This window comes from Bombus pascuorum, chromosome 5 (genome assembly GCF_905332965.1).
Source record: "Bombus pascuorum chromosome 5, iyBomPasc1.1, whole genome shotgun sequence".
Taxonomy (NCBI): domain Eukaryota; kingdom Metazoa; phylum Arthropoda; class Insecta; order Hymenoptera; family Apidae; genus Bombus; species Bombus pascuorum.
Genome location: NC_083492.1, coordinates 12,158,580 through 12,171,468, shown reverse-complemented (window position 1 = coordinate 12,171,468; position 12,889 = coordinate 12,158,580). Strand labels below are relative to the sequence as shown.

The window sequence follows — 12,889 nt, the reverse complement described above, 5'->3', positions numbered from 1 at the left end:
GTACATTTAGAAAGGTCAAACTAGCTGTAAAAACGCTTCTGGCATCCTTAGAAACTACAGACCCTTGTCGATATTAGCAAGGTAAGTATGATATAATAATAACGATAAGCTTGTTTACATACTGAACGTTTCACATTTCGTCTATCGCGTAATTCCTATTTCATATAAAAAGGCTCCAGGAACCTTTTATTTCTATTTTATTTGTCCTTCAGACAAATACAGCGTGTTAAACACGATTCAGATGATCCTCGTCACTACAAATAAAATATTACTGAATAAATGCAAACATAGTAACAATTTCATATACGTAAAAGTCAGATGCCAAACTATTCAATCAGCTACAAAGACGCTTGTTTAACAAATCTGCTAAGATCCCGTTCAGACGGCAACTCATGTGCAATAAGATACACATAATTCCGAAAGATTCTTTGGATCCAGCTATGATCTAATACGCGATGGTTAGTTTAGTTTAGTTACAGTTACAGTTACAACGACCAAAAGACGGCGTATACCATTAGTCCTGACAAAAAGCCTAGGAATGTAGATATTTCCGAGACTATACTACTAACAATATATAATACTAACAATATGACTCGACTGCCAAAGCAACTCTTACTATGACTGAACGGAACTCTGCTATAAATACTTTATTACACATTATGTTACGGGGCAACATTAACAACACTGAATTAGGAGATAGATTAAAAAATACGACGTTGAAGATAACCGATCTCTCCTTAATCCGACTAGTTCTCACCATGTAAGCACATACAAACTCAAGATTGTCAGGAAGTGATACTGGAAAATTCTCAAATGATAGCTTGTGGTATCTTAGGTTTTTTAAAAACCATAACTGTATAAACCGTAACAAATGAAAAATTTGCACAGAGTTAGCGACGCGTACTGTGCTAGTTCAAGAGGCAAAAAGACAAATGCAGGATTTAAAGATGAAGAAAAACAAAGCATCAAGTTACCTTTACCGATCGGCAATTTTTTCTTCTACTCGCAAATTTGAGTTAGTAGAATTACATCCGAAATTTAGCAATTCCATCTCTACTAACCATAAGGATTATTTTTAAATTACCATGTAAATTCTTTAAATTCTAGATATAATGGAAAACAGTTAGAAAAGACTGATTTAAAGTGAAATTTTTAGTTGAGGTATTTTCACAGAGATGTTTAAAGACTACAGCAGTGTAATAGTATCGAAAGTGCCCTTGAATCGATTTTAGCAAACAATGCTTCAATGATAGTTTGCTAAAAGAGCATATCATGAACCAATTTTCAATCCTATACCTCCCTATTAGCAAAATTGAATGCTAAAATTATGCTTCAGCTTGCTTTTATTTCTATAGTTGGTCAAACAACCAATAACACAAATACACGTTAATTATAACATATCATAAAAATTTTTATTATCTTTTGACACTATCTTACACATCCAATAAATATGTTTATTGTTTATCGGAAGCATGTTCACCAATATGAATTTTGCAAACAATTATAGTAAAAAATGATTTAAATGTTTGTGTAATGAATAAATTAAAATTATTTAAATTCACGAATAAAGTTTAAATTGGAAACATAAAATACGGTTTAGTAAATGTTTTAATTTTTAGTTATGTTTCATTTTATTTGTACATTGTACATTACCTATATTTAATGTATAAATATATTTATTATAGGAAGAAATTTTTTGCTAAAATCTAAATAAACCTCTTTCGGATTGGAAACAGCGTTCTCCTTTTTTTAAATTGCGTTTTTTTATAAATAATTGTGTAAACAAAATTGAAAAAAAGTTTGTCTACACTACCGGCCGTAAATATTACTTTAAATAAATTTTACTTTATCTTGTATTTACGTTACAAGAAATATATGATACAGATGGTATAATAGATCGATAATAAATAATAATATGTGTAACTGAAGAGTGAAAACAATGAAAAACGTACAATTTATATGAAATAGTTATGGCCGACAGTGTATGTGTGTGATCTGGCAGCGAACCGTGCGCACATTTTTCTGCGGTGGCTGCTCGGGACGGTATGGTACGAGGATATTTTCTCCTCTCGCTGTGCAAATACATTTTTTCCACCAAACTCATCGAGCGAAGAAATTCGTTTCTAATTTGGCCGTTTAACAGCTAGAAGTGGTAATTCCTCAAACCTACTTTTCGCAGAATTTTTGAATTTCTCCTATAAATATCAGCGACCGCCCTATTTATCTCTGCACATATGTATATACTGACGGTTCTAAAATTTAAAACAGCACTGATTATGCAATTATATGTATCTGGTCAATTGATTATAAAAGTCAAATATCATCATGAAGCTTCTACATATCTCTTTTTTGAGTTTAACTCGTTAAAACATGCTATGGAAATTATAGAAAATGATCAAAACAAATATGTATTTCACTATTTCTTGCGATTCTGTAAATACCATCCAAGCAATCCAAAATCAATGGACAAACAACTCCACCATCCAAGAATATCAACAATCTTAAGTCAAGACAATCCAAAATAATAATTTCGTCATAATAATCTGAATCCCTCCTCATATAGGCATCGAAGAAAATGAAAGAGCGGACAGAACAGTCAGAAAAATAGCTGATTCACCAACCTGATCATAGTGTAGGTGCATCGTTTGAAATCGTTCTTTCTTATTTAAAAGAAGTAATACAAGAAAATTGAAATGAAAAATGGAAATCATCTACAGAACCACGTTTACTATCGATCAAAGATAATTTTTTTTAAAACAATATACCACGCTCGCTATAACAACGCAATTAAGTTACCAATATCACATCACAAAAGAGCCCCCATCCTGTGACCTGTACACAATCATGACATCTGATAGTAGAAGAACACATTATCATACACTGCATGCATACATCATACGGACAATAATTTAATATGAGGACATCCTAATGAGCATCCTAAACGACAACTTAAAGGACAAAGAATCAATGTAAAGGTTAATATAATATTTAAAACCTACCAAACGTTATGACAAATTTGTTCTTATGTTTGTTTTCTTATGTTATTAGTAACCGGTATAAGCAATAATAGATACAGTACAAAAGAATTAAAAAAACAAAGTTTATTCTTCATTCGACGAACTTCTTCTAAAAGTTATACGATTTATTATTCTCGTTTTATCACACTAGATATACCAGAAAATTGCGTGGGCGGACTTGCATTTTGTGTGTATGTTTTGCATGGGTGTTTAATGTTTAGTGTATGTGTATAACGTGTATATTAACATATACTTCTAACATCTATTTTTAATGTATATCTAGTGTGTGTATTCAATGTGTGTTTGTTGCTAGTATCTGTATTTAATATATATACAAATATAATTTGTGTATATGTACATATATACAGTGCACAATCACACATTAAAATTATGTACAAAACTCACGCACTAAAAACATATATACGAAATGCAAATCTGACTGTGCGATCTCTTCACTAACGTCAGCCGCGTACTATTCATTGAAAGTGTGACGGCAACGAAAAATTGTATATCCACATTTGAGAAATCGATACAAAGAAGAGGCTTTTATCCTGGACAATTCAATTCAGAGATCGAAAGATTATAAGAAAGTAATTAGAAAATAAATTAAAGTAAAGAAATTACAGCAGTTCAGAGATCAATCATTTTTCAATCAAAATTAATAGTCTTATAATATTACTGCGAGGTGTATAATGTTTGAAAAAATAACATCTAATTTAAAAAAAAAAATATTCTTAAGGTTCCAATTTTTTGTTTTTTAAACTTTTTGTTACAAAAGATAAAAGATGATATCTATCAGTTTGTAAACAAAAAAAAGTCTCAAAATAAGTAAAGATATAAACTTATTGTTAGAGAAAAAGTCCTTACTATATGCCATAAGACTTGAAGATATCAAAGAAGATAATAATTACTATGTATATGTATTTCTTTTCCTCATTAGGTACTATGAATACTACTTAATGAAACCTTTCTATAGCTAAAATGTCAATATCTAAAATAATAAATAGTAAAGCTCCTTGTATAAATAATAAGCAGTAAATAAATTTGAGCATGTGTAGCATTTTTGTTCGAACTACTCATGTGCTTATTAAATATGAATTCTATTGTATGTAGCATAAAACAGTTATAATATTTAACACATATATACATAATTTCTTTAAGATATTAAAAATTTTTATTTTGTTGGATGTTAAATATAATAATATAAATTTTAACTTATGATAAAGATTAATCTATAATTTTAATAAAATTAGAATCAAATTTAAATAGTAAATAATTGTTATTATAATAATTCACTTCATATTATTTCACTTGAATATAGGATATCCAATAAATTGTAAGAGATGATGATTCTTTATAAAAAAAAATAAAACATAGAAAATAAACATTTTTGATTGCTTTTCTAGTTATCAAGAAAAATAACTACGTAATTATAATACTACAAGTTTAGGTTAAATAGGTTTAGTACTAACTGCATTTAAATCGTAATCTTAATAATTTATTTTATGATACAATATTAAACTATTACTTCCAGTAATAAATGGTAAGCAATATCTACCCATGCTGGCATAAGTAAATCTTTCTTTAGTTTTACAGTACCAAATATCATGAACTAATTGCAACACGCTTTGTCTTCTAAGTTCCTCAAAAACAAGGATAAATCTTTGTTTTAGCTACTCAGCACTTGTTATTTCTTCCACACAAACAATCTTTTTCTTTTTTACAAACAATGAATGTCAAACCTAGATTCTAATCATGCATGGAAAATCATGGCGATCAAGCAATTTTGTCGCTAAAACTAATCCAACAATGATAACAATTCTTTAATACAAATATTACATCACAATTAAAATGTGTTGATGTGATCTGTTAATAAATTGAATTTTTTAATGCTTGTAGTGAAACTAATTCTCCTCTAATAATGAAAATAATTCTCTTCTCAAAAAATACAAGAATAAAGTATCGTTTAAAATTGATAAGAAGAAGTAAAGATTAATAATTTCAGTCTCATTTCATTGTCCATTATTATCTACAAAGTTTAATGCTTTTTAAACTATAATATCTAGACTACCAATATATTAATATTACTGGATAATATATATAATTATTTAGAATACACATATAATTCTTAACTAAGAATTTGATTACATAAGAAATGTACCTATCTTATATATCATAATTTTACATTGAATATCACCTTTCTCAGAAGCAATCAAAAAATTCAATTTACATTTTTTGATTACATAATTTTCTTTGGAAGTAATTTTATATAATCAGCTTTGTTTACATTTAAATCTTTTACATTGTGATTTATAGGACATCCCATATGGTTGTTATATAAAAAGGTAAAGCAAAGAAACGACTAAGTGAGAAAACTACATACATGTATATACATACATATGTATATCTCAGTCATGAAATCATATCTACATCATACTATATATAAATATACAAAAGATTTCATACCAGAATTCTTCATATTCTCCATGAGTACATCCGCTGGTTGTTGGTTTTCCTTAAAATTTGGTTTATCCATTTCAAATTCGAGTTCTTCATAAAATGTTATTGCTGATCCATATATCTTTTGAGCTGCATCAGCAACTGTCAAAACAAATGTAGAAAACACTGGCTTAGGTTTACATGCTACTTTGGGCCAGCATTCTATTGTTGCTCCCATTGGCAAACAAAACATTGCCACAGAATTTGGAAAAATAAAACTGCTGTAATCAACTATTGGATATTTATACAGTATTGTAGGTTTAAAAGATATCAAATTTGCCCGATTCATAGATTTCTTATAACACAGAAACACATCACTACCCAACATGCCTTTGTTCAAATTTTTATTGATAACACAGAATGCATGTGGGGGAGTTTCTCCTTTATTTGTTAATATTACACAAATATCAGTCACGACTAATGAGTTGCATGGCATTTTTCGAGTTGCTCGTCTATATGTCACAAATATTCTTGCAGCTGAGTTATTCACATTAGCTAAATGTCCTTTTGGAGTTTCTAATATCATTTCAGCATCTTGCATTATACGTTCTTTACCATCATATATTACACCTGTAACATATACCTCTTGAGAATTGAAAAATTGTCAATATACAGTGGTGGACAAAAGAAAGTTTAAAAGATAAGTGAAATATCATCATAATATTACAAAACAGAATTATATTTAGTCCCATTGGGAACCTTGAATTTTAATATTTCTATCTTGCTCTTATTTTAACAAACAAAAGGATTTATAATATTTTAGGATATTTGACATAGAACTAAAACAATAAACTATGCATACTAATAAGAACTTTTTTATATTTTATTCAAATTTGAAATATTTTTACCATTAGATAAATGCTACATATAAAATAATAATAAAAGTTAATAACAGCAATGAATAAATGTAAAGTATACTCCATAAAAAGATAAATAGCTGTTATCAACATGGTATGAAATATTCAATACAAAAGTTATTAATACTTATATATGCAACTACAAATTTTAAACTTTCTTTTATCTGTAACTATGTATTTATTTAAACTATATCGCTATAACAATATAGTTAAAACATCATAGTTTACCACATTATTACCACATTACAATTACATGAATTTAATTTTTACGTAACATTCTTCCATTCATATTGAAAGTACATTATTCATGACATTATAACTAATGCACTTAAATTAAAAAATATATATACTTTTGATTCTTTAAATTGAAATACAAATAAAAATGTTTAATGAATTAATGTGAAATATCATATAAATAGTGTTACTAATTTTTATTTAAAATTATTTAAAACATTTTATTTTGTCAAATATATTGATGAATTAAATGTATGAATCTAATTTCTATGTAATACACTATTTTAAAATGATATGAAAAGCAAGAACATGCAATATTTTATCTATAAATTTTAGAATGTTATCTTTATAATAATGATATAACAAAGATTTTAATATCTATTTCTAATAATTGTTATGAAAAAATCAACAAATATAATAAACAATATCTTTCAATATATTTTTTATAATTGTGCAAATTGTACAATTGTATATTTCACACATACAAATTACTCTTTTATAATTTCAAATGCCATTCAATTATGTAAAGCATATATCCTTATATTTAAACATATATAAAATAAATACTTTTTTAAAAAGAAAAGTTCAGCCAAATATATATAAAAGAGTATGGTAATATTGAATTGCTACACTTTCAAAATTAAAATATAAAATGCAAAAATGTTAAAATACCCAATTATTAAAAAAACTTATTTTAACAACAACTAAAACAAAGTTTTAACAAAATAATAGCTAAATATCACTGATATTAAAATTTTATTTTAATTCGTTAATTTTTTTTCAATTTTATAAAATGCAAATTTTCGAAATATTGATATAATATTACTATAATAGTGCAAATAATAACTTTTACAGTTTTCTTATCATTTGCAAAGATAAATAATCACATAAGTAACAAATTTAAAATTATAAAAACAAATGTGTATAATTTTTATGTGTGATATATAATTTACAAGCTGATAAAAGTACAATAAAGCATAAAAATATATATGAATATTAATACAAGAAATATATTAATAAGAATTTCCAATCCAATGTTTCACTCTCCTACATTATTTTACATTAACATACTTTTCCCAAAGTATTTAACGAAAATCTAAAAATGACCTGTTTTTAGAGAGTTATCATATACTTTCATTGCTTACAAAAAATAGATATATCTTCAAGATAATTTCTTCAAAATATTATTTTGGCAACATAAATTAAATTGATATAATTAACTAACTTTTTCACATATTGCAGTAAATGTTTTTTAAATTACAATATATTTTAAATATAAAGATTGCAAAATATAGTGATATATGACCAATTAACAAAATCTGTAGTTATAAAATATGTTATATAGACAGGTGATATAAAATATACAGCAATAGAGTATAATATAAACAGAATGCAACACAATTTATAAGTATGAAGAAAAATTCAAATATTAATGATTAAAAACTGAACACAATTATCTTTTATTTCATATTGAACAAGATGAAAAGGGAAGACTAGCAAGTTATGATGAACCTGGTAACGTACTTAAGTATAATATTATATATGTTCAAATTTAATAAGATAAAGAAAATTATTGATTATATATTTCGATACTGTCTAATGAAAATCAAGCAATAAAATTTTATCGTTCTAATTTTTTAAATAGGGTAAGAAAATTAAAAAAACTAATAAAAATTTTCTATTTCATTCATTAACAAAACTTTTATTTTCATTTACTGCCTAATTATAAAACACAATATACCTGTTGTTATAAAAAGCACTTAATGAAGGTTCTCAATAGCTTAGATGATATTTTAAAATTTTTATCTTACCTATATCAACTAATGGTGGTTTATCACGCCCTCGCCGATAACATAAGTAACATTCATTTGTTCTTAAACTTCCATGATTTAAGTCTGCAGGTAACCCTGAAACAGTATGTTCTAACAAAACATACCCTTCTGGACATTTTTCACCCAATGCCGGAAATATAATAGCAAGATCAGTAATAGGAGGTTTCATATTTGTGTCTTTTACATGTGTTCCTTCTTGAAACCAATCTTCTAACTGGTCATTTTCATTATCATTATCAAAATCATTGTCTTGTCCTGATAAACCAGCAATAACAAAGTAGTCCGCTACCCTCCTTTCGTCCATGATTATCTAATTATTGAAATTTAATAGTATAACATACTACGTAATATATTACATATGACATAGTTTAATAAATATACTATAATGCACTGTAATATATAATACATGGCATAGTATAATATATAATTTTATAGTAATTCAAAATAAATTTACCAACTTTAAATAACAAAACTGATCTTCACATGGCATTGAAAAAATCCTTTTTTATCTTCCCTCATGTATCTTAAATATTGCTTTTATTAATGATTAGTAAAAACAATTGCATTTGAATACTAATCATTATTTTTCAGAAACATCCTATAAAGGCATTAAAATTAATCGTTACTTAAACACACTAATAATTATATTAATAAAATATTTCTTGCGAAGTTACCTCCTGTAGAGTATATTTATTCCAATCATTCAGTTTTTTTTCAACTATATCTTTGTCTCAAACTTCCCAAGGTTATCACTTAATACAAACATTAAACTTAAATTTTGAGGAAAATAAGTATATATTTGTTCGTATATTTACAATTTTCACAATTATCCTGCTAAAAACGTATTTTCTGGAAATCCAGAATTACACACATGCTGATTTAAATTGTACATGAGTTTTCGTGTAAATGCAAAAAGTTATGAAATAAATGATCATGTTTTTCTAAAGTTGATGGGAAAAATCGGGAAGTAAATATTAAATCACAAAAATTAAAATAGTACTAGTTGTAGTGTTTGTAGGTTTTCACAAATATTTTACATAATAATCACAACAAAACGTTTTGCACAAGTCGTTTTGAAAGTTAAATATTTCTAGGCTATGTGTCATACCAACTACATATCTTATACGCGTTTACTCTAATCACGAGTGACGTTATTGAAATGTGACGCAAATTTTGTATTAAGAACTAAAATTTTTCTATATTATGTTTCCACTTTGTTGTTTTTAAATACGCAAAACAAATTATTTAATTGAAAATTATAAAAGAGAAGATATTTAAAAATTTCGTAAGTATCAACTTTTTAAACTATGCATATCTTTATATATTAGCATAAGTAAATGTAATCTATTATTATTTTTCTTTGAAATAATATATATACTAATATATACATACATATATATATATATATTGCTATTTTTTATATTTATAATAATTCTCAAGAGTTTTAAATATACGATGTAAATAACAAATATATGAGTATATAGATGAGTATATAGATGAGTATATATATATATATATATATATATATATATATATATATATATATATATATATATATATATATATAGATACTAAATGAAAGAAAACTATTATAATAGATAATATACGTATATACTTAATGTACGTATAATAAATACAACTGGTACAGATAATACAGAATGTGTATTTATTTAGATTTAATTTTATTTAATTTGTTAGAAATTGTTCTTTTTATAATAATTTTGTAATATATATATATATATATATATATGTAAATATTATTTGGTATCCTTTTTGAAACTAAACATTAATATTTTTCAGTGATGAATAAAAACAAAGCTAGCAAAATATTATCATTCATCATTAACTATACTCACATTTGATATAAAATAACAAAATTAATAAAAATTCGTATAGAAAATCATTTATGAATATATGTATGTATATTTAGACGTAAAATATTTCTACCTACACACACACGCACACACACAAACATGTCTGTAATATCATTGAAGCCAAAGCATAAGTATTTAAGGAAAGGAACATAAGATAAGGCGAATAATAGATATTCAGTAATAGAGAAGAAATAATAAAATAGCTTTATTTAAAAATTATGGGGGTAAATATACATCTATTTTATATTTTAATAATTTTGAATATTTTGCACAATATTGAATAACCATTCAATTTATTATGTCAGAGTCTATTGCAACTTAGAGTGCATGCTCCATTAATCCACGTCTACGGCGTTCCATGGTTATATAGTCGTATATATATATGATCACGCCATATACTTAGGTGTTATTGGTAATGTTGGTAATATCTGGTATTTTAGTTAGTTGTGCAAAGATTGGCAACACTCATTCGTTAGTTGTTGGAGTTGGATGTTGGTACTACGATAATAATGTCAGAGAGAAATCTCTGATAGAGAAACGGAATAATAATCAATTAAAATCAAGTAATATATAAGATTTATTGTAATAATTAAGTAATTACGTATAAAGTATTTGAATAGTGTTATGATAAATAGTTATAGTGTAGATATGTTAGTAATAAAATATAAAGAGCCAATGTTTATTCTACTTTTCGTGTCCGCCTCCCTTAATATATAATTTAAGAGGTGTTAATATATGTATTATACACGCATAAAATATTTTTCAGGATTTCTTACATGAAAGACTTTAAGGATAGGAATGAAAATAATAAAATGGAATGATATTTAATATCCGGGAATAGTGCGTTTTAGGATAAATATATATCTTAGTATGCTCTTGTTTTTACTTTCAAAATTTATTATTTTTTCTATCTTGATATAATCATACAATTTTTATATCTATTATTTTTGCTTATTACTTGAAGTGGTGAAGATATACACATGTACAAGATATGAAATTCAATGTCAAAATTTCTTTATTGCATCATATTTTATCATAAGGATACAAAATTTACCATGGAACCATGGATCGCATATAAGCTGTTGCAAAAACCCAATGCAGGGAAAATAACATCTATTGTAGATTTTTGCAAATGGATATCCCAGATCTACCATTATATATCTCATATTTTCGTTTTTTTTTTCTTTTTGACTATTTAAGCAGCCGTGGACTATCATTTGTACATTTAATTAAGCCAAGCTTTCTTTTAAGATTATACATTGGCTTTAGATTTTAGATAAAAAAATTAATGAATTAATCGATAATGGTGTTCCATCTCACGCTAGTTGACCAGTTTATTAATTTTTAAATGAAATGTTTGCATCTTGCAAAAGAAGAGTTTCTAGAAATTGTCTATGCAAAAGAAATTGTTTATAATTTGGGTGAATTAATTACATCCATCGAACAATTAAAGCATTGGAATGAATATGACTTTTTACTACCTAAAGTGAATGCATAATTTTAGGGAGACACGACCAGAATATGGAAATTAGAAATGCAAGTCTGGGGCTGCTTAAAATATATCAAATTACATAGCTCTGTGTAACCTTTCATTTTTTTCTATCATTAATAACTTAGGCTAAAGATTGTTGCACCTATACTGGAAGTAAAAAAGACATTGGTATATGATAATTTTTAATATACCAAATAACAAGCAAATATAATTTATTTCTTAGAAAGACTATTTCTAAAAATCATAGTTGAGAGTACATATACAGTATACATATATCATTTTGCATAAAATGGATTTTTATGTTTATTACTGTAAAACCATACAATATACTTTTTTGAAATTATGAAAATATTTCATTGCAAAATAGAATCATAATTTGATATCAATATCTATTGAAAAGCAAGATGTTAAAATATTTGTCATTAAATTAAACAAATTTTATTGTAGTATCAATGTTATGTAAGTAATAAAAACTACATTAAATCAACGTTAGTCCAATATATAAATAGTAAAAAATTGTATTAAACTAATATTTATGACATATATCTTACAATGAAAGTAAATTAGTATTCTTACATCAATAACAGTACTTATGAATATAAATGTTTTATATGAAATGATTATCAGAAACGTTCGTGACCAAGGGAAAACTAGAATGATATCTGTAAAATTGTTTAATTTTTATTATTTTAAAGTGAAAGTAGCCTGTTTACATTGGTTAGTTTCAATCTTTGCCTTATTCATCGTTTCACTATTTTTTTAATGATCGTGTAATTAGGACTTAATATTATTATTTAGATATGTATATACAATAATATACATATGTATATATGTATACTATTTACACTTTGTATTGTCTGCATACTATATCAAGTTAAAGTTCATCTAAACGTAAGTATAATAAACTTTCAATATTTCATGAAACCGAAACGGCTTGTTGGATATATGTATGTAAGTAGATACATATGTATGATTATATAACTTATATTGATTACAAAAGTTTCATTATTTAGTTTAATTGTATAATTACTTGCTATAGTTTAACATATATTTCTTTCGATTACGCCAAATTTTCGTAGTGTTA

The 12,889-nt window shown here is 25.7% G+C and overlaps 3 protein-coding genes across 11 annotated transcripts in view; 2 read left to right on the top strand and 1 right to left on the bottom strand.

The window, feature by feature from the left end:
- The window catches only part of LOC132907521 (DENN domain-containing protein Crag), a 44,227-nt gene extending 34,547 nt beyond the window's left edge, over positions 1 to 9,680 (bottom strand). For 2 of the 4 annotated variants that reach the window (XM_060960690.1, XM_060960691.1), the window contains exons 1-4: positions 9,114 to 9,678; positions 8,894 to 9,037; positions 8,419 to 8,749; positions 5,484 to 6,086 (exon numbers count right to left, since the gene is read on the bottom strand). In XM_060960690.1, coding sequence (XP_060816673.1) covers positions 5,484 to 6,086; positions 8,419 to 8,749; positions 8,894 to 8,929 — 970 coding nt within the window. In that variant the 5' untranslated portion in view covers positions 8,930 to 9,037; positions 9,114 to 9,678. Of the gene's footprint in view, positions 1 to 5,483; positions 6,087 to 8,418; positions 8,750 to 8,893; positions 9,038 to 9,113 lie in introns of those variants that run through there. The other 2 variants (XM_060960693.1, XM_060960692.1) reach the window with 2 other exon arrangements.
- LOC132907531 (trans-1,2-dihydrobenzene-1,2-diol dehydrogenase-like) overlaps positions 1 to 12,889 on the top strand; it is a 216,956-nt gene that overhangs the window by 176,656 nt on the left and 27,411 nt on the right. The window lies entirely within an intron of this gene.
- Positions 10,728 to 12,889, top strand: part of LOC132907530 (palmitoyl-protein thioesterase 1-like) — a 72,675-nt gene continuing 70,513 nt past the window's right edge. Inside the window, exons 1-2 of one of the 4 annotated variants that reach the window (XM_060960709.1) lie at positions 10,728 to 10,876; positions 11,080 to 11,153. The gene's annotated coding sequence lies outside the window, so the exon portion shown is untranslated. The other 3 variants (XM_060960711.1, XM_060960714.1, XM_060960710.1) reach the window with 3 other exon arrangements.